At 39.5% G+C, this 7726-nt stretch overlaps 1 protein-coding gene across 1 annotated transcript in view; it reads right to left on the bottom strand.

Moving 5' to 3' along the window:
• Nucleotides 1-623: 623 nt before the first annotated feature.
• LOC134538710 (major facilitator superfamily domain-containing protein 1-like) overlaps nt 624-7726 on the bottom strand; it is a 77519-nt gene continuing 70416 nt past the window's right edge. Inside the window, exon 11 of the mRNA XM_063380150.1 lies at nt 624-3562. Coding sequence (XP_063236220.1) covers nt 3506-3562 — 57 coding nt within the window. The 3' untranslated portion in view covers nt 624-3505. The remainder of the gene's footprint in view (nt 3563-7726) is intronic.

Below are 7726 nucleotides of genomic sequence, written 5' to 3'. Positions count from 1 at the left end.
ACAAATACAGGTGTTTGATCCCTATCAACCAATACCAGCGCACAGAGAGGTATCACAAACATGGTAGAGCCAATATAATTTTTAAATTTGTATGAGCTAAGTCGATCAAGGGGTTGTTGATATATATTGGGGTCAAAGAAGGGGAGAAAAAAAATTTCAAAATAGACAAATCAGGTCAAGTGAAAAGTAAATTTAAAACTTCTTTGTACAGTTCAAAATTTTTTTTTTCCCTGTAATCTTTATGTTTTTAGCCATAATAACCCAAAACCAACTCCAAATTTTATCTAGTATGTTGTAATTGGTGCAAGATCGGTTTAAAATGTGCAAAGTCAAATAAAATTCAGGTTATGGGGTATTGTATCACGAGTCCTTAAAGTTTTCTTGGCACAAACAATTTTTATTAAATTAAAAAATACATTTGAAAATAAATAATGCTCATTGAAATAAAAAATTCACAAAAAGATGTCGCTAGGAATATTTGTAAAATTTTGAATCCTGCTGATGAAACTCCACACGAAATTGCATTACCTTAGAAAAGTTTTGCACTATTATCAACGTTTTGTATAATTTTATTAGAACTGGAAATATCAAATGTTACGTTGGTATTATTTTACTTCAAACTGTTTTCTTTGTTTTTTTTTTCATTGGTTTCTATTTATCTTTATGTAAATTAGTAAGGACGAACAGCAATGTACCTACCTTTATAGGATTTCTGAAAATAGCTTTCTGGTATTAATTTGTAAAATTTTTTGACGTGACAACGTCTAATAAATCGATGAATGCTGGCTGCACGCATGAAAAAGTGTCCCGTTACGCACATTGTTCCGTTTCGCTGTGTCCCATTACGCTCATTTTATAATGCTCTTTGCTAACCTGAACCTCCTAGCATTGCGACCGAGTCCATGGCGTAATTCTGTGTTCATGCATTTCAAGGTAACATTTTCATTGCTCTTCGCTAACCTGTTCCCCCTAGAATTGCTGCAGAGTCCGTGGCGCAAATATATTATTTTTGACTGTATCTTGGTGTTGGGTAAGCCATTTTCCCTCACATCATCCTTGAAACACTCCCATTTGTTTCCTACTTTTCCTATCATCGTCCTATCCTTAACAGAATAACACAGATTGCAAGAAGTTAAATAGCAAACATGTATTAAAGTTATAGTTAAAATAATCCCTTCATTAAATTAATAAACATATTTGAATTCATGTGTGCAAATAAAAGTAAATTTATCAATTAAATGTAGATTTCATTTCACTCCTTCTTTGTATCCATACAAAATAGTGATAATTCAATAAAAATGATTCAATTTTATTCATAAAAGTATGCAATCATTTCATCAATGTTTTGTTATGACGTCACGTTGAACTATCGTCCATAAACCGACTTTACAAACAACCAATTTTTTTTTTATTAGGTTTATAGTATTTTACTTCAAAATGTTATGTTTGTTTTTTCTGATAGTAAACAAGTAGGTACTAACTTGGACATTATTTACCTAATTGAAAACGAAACATCGCGAGGTCTTTCGGGGTGAACTACTAGAGTAGTCCTTGGCAAAAATAAAGGCTAGTGTTTGAGACACACTAAATTATTCTTTCACTCCTTTTTCTGTAATATAAAATATTCAAATACTTAACATTTTGTAGTGTTTAAGGATAAGACTGGCCTATCCATAATTAATTCCAGTCACACAATAAATTAGAAGTTAAAAGCACTGACTTTGACACCTTTAAAAATAACAAGCCCTAACAAACACTCACCTAGAATGATAATGTAACACTAATGACAAAACGGCACAATGTTACTAATTGTATAGCCATGTCAGCTTGACCATAACTGTTTCAGCTCCTGGAGATTATGATGCTTTGCAAACACATATGAAGTAATGAGTCCACTGGAAATGGAATAGCATATATGAAGAAGTATAAAAGCTACGAGAACAAAAACACATTCTGATTACCTAAATTAAAATCATTCTTTGGAAAAATTATGTGACTATAAGTTAATGATCAGTGTGCAAAGCATTTGAAGAGAAAAGAACCAAAACATCCAAATTAAGCATTCATGGCATTAGATAAAATTCAATCTAAATATCAAGTAATAAAAATTTACTTTAGTAAACTTTATATAATTTTTTATGCAAGTTAAAAATTCATGCAAACATTGTAAATTAGTTTAATGAAGATTATCATGATTGATTAACATAAAAATATCAAGTCTTCTTTTTAAAATAAAATTACTATGTTGTAAAAATACAAGTGTCTAAAGATTTCATTGCACATTTCCATGACTTATGATTATGATATTGAACATCATTGCAAAGACATTAAATTTTTTAAATGAAATCAAAGAGTACATAAAACCAGAATTAAAAAAAAATTGCTTTCAGTTTTTCAAAAAAATTTTCATACGGTCGTACCTTTGAATATATATACTGTATAGAAGTCGCCAGCTCAGGTTAAAATTTCTAATACGGTTTGAGGTAGTTGGTTAATTCACCGCCGCAATCGCCACCATCTCTAGGGCATCGACTTGTGGTGGTCCCTAGCGGACAAGTGTCGAACTCTTCAAACACCCCTTCCCCCTCCTGTTGAACAACCTTGAGCTGCAGTGAATGATGGGTGGGGGGTGCGGGGGACAGGGGGCGACAGTGCTGCGCTCTAACGTGTAAATAACAACTAAGACGATACAGGGCGTTACGGCAGCGCCCTGCAGCGGTGAAGTTCCCAAGCTGCTCATCATACGCTCCTGAAAAACGTAGAGTAAATCCTATCCACTCGTGACTTCTATACAGTATATAAATTCAAAGGCCATACAAACATAAATGTATCATTATACCTATATTTATCACACCATTACTAAAGGATGTGAGATTGTGAACATGATATAAAGATAAAACTTATCACCCAAGTGCATGTCCATACATAAATATACATATAGGTATATGTTCAACAGATTAAACACTAACATAATCAATCAATACAAAAAGTCTCAAGTTGAAACAACAAAAATTCTAATTGATTTTTATCAGTTCAATGCACAAAGATATTGCGTAAATGTATTACTAAGTGCATTGTGATTTACAATCACAAACATTTTTAAAAATGTAATATTTACATGAAAAGTCAATTTAAAATCTTGGGAATACAAAATTCCTTAACTGATGTACTGTGGTACCAGACCACAGACAAAGAACTCAAGTTCTGAGTTAATGTAGGAAAAGTTTTACAAACACACTTACCTAAAGTTTTAAAATGTATTCATACATCAACTACAAACTTCTTTCATTATAAAAAAATATTTTGTTACCACAGGCATTCTGAGAATTCATAGTTTTTATCCGCACAAGACAAAGAAAAGTTTCCTACATAATACCCTGGCATTGGTAACACAAAGGCGACTGATTTACACAATATAAGTCTCATCTTATATTATATTAAGTCTCATTACAAAAGAAATGCTCGCCTTGGAAAAACTCGACCCTTTCGGGCAACGTCAGACACTTCAACGCAGCGGTCTGAATGGAGCTGACTTAGGAACAGCAGTACAGTGTGAAGGAAGCTGAAAAAAAAGCAACAATTTTTTAAGTACTAATTAAGTAACTGAAATCAACTGCAAATAATACTTCCTTGAAAATACTTGTTTCAGAGACCAACAATTTAACAGTTTATACCGTCTATAATTAGTTATCTACATAGAAAATAATTTATTATTTATAGGCTAGTAAATTCAATACAAGATAAAAATATAAATTTTTTGAGAGTTAATTTAGTTAAAAATAACTGTGTACTATTCTTAAGATATAAAATATTTATCAATTACTATACAAATTCCTTCATACATTCTATCTTTATCTGTTTATTCTGTTCGATTATTATTGTTATGGTATTGTTAATACAAAACAACTTTGTTCAGATACTACAGTGTGGCCTGGGAATTTTGTGTGGAGTGGTGTGAGTAAGCGTCGTTATTCTGGATGCTTCGAGCGTCGGGTAGACCCAGGATGACGCGACATCTCTGGACATGGCGGCGTGTCATCCAGCTATAGCGATGGTGCACATTACGAGATTTCTCTACCAACTGCTTCTTAGAATCCATGGTAAGATACAGAGTCATTCTCCTCATCCGAAAACAGCTGTTGTGGTACGGGATCTTTGCATCAGTTTCCAGGAATCCCCTGAATTCTTCCTCCACGTAGGTGCCAATCCAGCGTAGTAGTGGCGGCTCTCTGCCGACAGCGGGTGTAGGCGTTCGTAGATCAGTCAGAGTGGGGGGTAGGCGTGTTGTTACTGGGGTAATATGTGCTTGGTACAAGACTTGGTGGCATCTGGCTGCTTCATGGGGTTTTTGCCAGCTCCAGCTCCAGCGCCTATGGCCACATTAACCCGGCGGCGCACATAAAACATTATGTCGGGTACATAGGTATACCATTGCGAGTGGTGCTCTTATTGCCGGAGGAGCTAAGCTTGATATCCTGATCACGCCACTTGGTCGGGTTGGCCCTAGGGTGGTATACCGGCATTGTGTGCGCAATCACTCACCACTTCTTGCATACTTCTGCCCATCGCTGGCCCGAAAATTGAGTGGCATTGTCAGACAGCAGTACCCTCAGGTGACCCCATCATGGGAAAAACCCGGTCTTGAGCGTGTGTGCAATTGTCCCATCCGGGCGTTAGACAGTGGGAAGGCCTCCACCCATCCCGTGAAACAGTCAGTCACTACGAGGAGAAAACTCTTTTCTCGCGGTGTACAGGGGTATGGCCCCATCAGATCCAGGGCGTGTGAAACCGCTCCATGGGTCATCCTAGCAGCTGTTGTTCTTTGCCATCCAGGCTTCACATTTTATGACATTGACAATGGCGACAGCATCGCACGGTTACATAAATACTTGTTAAGTTCTGGTCGATATAAGTCTCACGCATGGTTCTTATGGTCTCACCAGTACCCGAGTGTCTGGTCAGCCAATTGATGTGTGGAACCCCTGAGTTTCACATGACGCAAATGTTTGCCACAGCTGTTCACTCCTGGCTACAAGCATGCCCCCGAAAACCTGGAAAACCTCACACTAGGTCTCAGTGCAGCTGCGTGTCATCGCTTGTAAGTGGTCGTCAGTCCGCTGTATGCGCGTACTAACTCATCGATGTCATCGATTTCGGCTCCTTGGGGGAGTGTAGGGAGTCTCTGCCAATGACGCAGACAGTGGCTTGGCGCTCGTGTGGGTCTGGCATGTTAACAAGCCGTCAACTTGTAGGTGACATCAGCTCGTCCCAAGCAGCGTCGCCCCGGGCTTCAATTAGGTCATCAGGATTTATGAGTTTATTGCTTTTCCTGGGCATGGGCTCTACCATGAAATCCAGGGCCTGTAGTAGCATCGTCCAGCGTGTGAGCTTCAAGCAGCATCCCTGCATCGTCGCCAGCCACTTAAGGCACTGAATGTTGGTGCAGAACAGGAAGTGTTATCATCCAGATGTGGTCTGTAGCGCCGTACTGCCCACACTACCACAAAGCATTCCTACTCATTCACAATTCACTGAATTTTGCACTGGCATATTTCCAGATCCATGGCTCGCCTTTGTCGCCAATCTGTAGCAGGATGGCGCCGATGCCATCCTAACTCGCATCAGCCTGTATGACGATCTGTCTGTTTGGGTCGAGCCGAGCTAACAAATGGCATCTGTGAAATCTGTCCTAAATTTGTCAAAGGCGTCTGTGATGTGTCTGTCCACTTAAAGAGTTGTTACGATGATAGCAGTCCCGTGAGAGGTGCAGCCACAAAGGAGAAGCTCGGTATAAACGCCCGGAACCAGTTACCAACCCCAGGAAGCACTGTAGTTACTTGCGGGTGCTGGCTGGGAGTTTGTTTAAGCAGCTCTAGATGTTTCTCTGTTCCCCTCCGCACTGACTACGTGCCCAAGAGTGTCCAGTTCGGTGGTGCCTAGGTGACATTTTGCAGTGTTGCATGTAAAGTCATGAGTGGCAAGTCGTTCTGACACCAACGCCAGGTGGTGGGCGTGTTTCTCATGACCAGAAAATAATGTCATCTTAGAACGAGGCGGCATTTCACTGCGTAACTGTCGAGCACATGTGTCATCGTTTGAAAAAAGTGACAGGTGCGTCCTATAGGCCAAAAGGAATGGTGCAAAATTAAAAACGCAGTCCGTTCAGAATGGTGAAAGCAGTTTTTGGTCTGTCTTCGGATTTGATGGGCACTTGCTAATATCCTGATTTTAAGTCCAAAGATGAAAATATGTTTTATGTCTCCCAGCCGGCACACACGCACACATGAACACATCACGGAAAGTTTGAAATTACAAGCCATAGAGGGTGCTGGTGGGAGGAGAGGGGGTCTGAAGTAGGCCGAGGCACATAGGGCTTAGCTAGAGGTGGGTTGTTACAGCAATTTTCAGTATCTGTTCCAACCAGTTACTGATACAGTAATTTACTGGTTACAAGTAGCTGATACTTCTGTATCAGCTACAGCAGTAGCGGTCCCAGGAAACAACAAGGTATCAGCATTCTCGTTACAGGTTACACATCCTGCGTGCTGTCATCACCAGCGTAAAAAGGTATCATTTTTCTCATTCTACATTCTTCGTAGTCGAAAAAAGGTATCGGTGTTCTCTTTCCACGCCTTTCATAATCTGAGTCTTCAGTCTTCGCAAGAAGCACGCACTGCGCACTGAGCGTACTTTGATGAGAAGCCTAATATGTACATCAAGTTCTGTCCCTGCCCGAACACGCCCGAATATTCACCTTCGGCCAACCTCGGGTTTATTTATATATATTTATATTTCTCTGTTTATTTTAATGCAGCTATACTAACCTAACTAACCGTCCATAGTGTTTTAAAGTGTTTTAATGTAGCTAACCTAACCGCCCACTTTTAATATTTGAATTCATTTTTCCTGCGCAAAAATAAAACAAATCCCGAGGTTGGCGAAGGTGAATATCGGGCAGGGACAGAGCTTGATGTACATCTTAGGCTTCTCACTTTGATATGGGACAATAAACAAAACGACTTGTAACAATTTCACTCTGCGCCTCTCCTTCAACGCCTTCCCCTGCGCTTCCTCCCCTACATTCTTTCCCTTCGTTATCCCTTATTCGTCGTGCCACTCCCTCCCCTTTCACAAGCTCCGCCCAAGTGACCGTCATCTGCGATCGGGTTCTGCGCACATTGGCCGTGGTGGTGTTCCAGGCGAATTCTAAACTGATACTAAAGTACTTGATACTTGAATAGTGTACTCATTTGGAGTACTTGATACAGGCGTGTATCAGTAACAAAGTAGCAGATTGATACTCTGCAACCCACCTCTAGGCTTAGGGAGGGCGTAGCCCTGGCCGACATAAGGCTTAATTAACTAATTAGTATGGAGTCCCAGCATGTTCAGAACATTGGTTAGATTTAGGGATGGGTCGGTACCGGTTATCGGTTCCTACGGTTCTCAGCATTTTAACCAGTACTGAGAATCGCAGCAAAAATGTCGATGCCGGTACCGGTAGTATAGCAAAACCCTTTTCGAAAATAGTCTTTCACTACAATTTAACTGCAGCATGAAATGGCTCAACTCACGTCCAATTCACATATGAATTATTTTTTTGGACTTTTGTGGAATAATATTCATCACTAACTATAAAATAAATTACACGTGAAAATATATAATATTCTCGTCACATGTGTAACAAACTACGTTTTTCAATCAAAACAACATTTGAAGGTGCCAT

Source organism: Bacillus rossius, chromosome 14 (genome assembly GCF_032445375.1).
Source record: "Bacillus rossius redtenbacheri isolate Brsri chromosome 14, Brsri_v3, whole genome shotgun sequence".
NCBI classification, from domain to species: domain Eukaryota; kingdom Metazoa; phylum Arthropoda; class Insecta; order Phasmatodea; family Bacillidae; genus Bacillus; species Bacillus rossius.
This window is presented reverse-complemented; position numbering and strand designations above follow the sequence as displayed.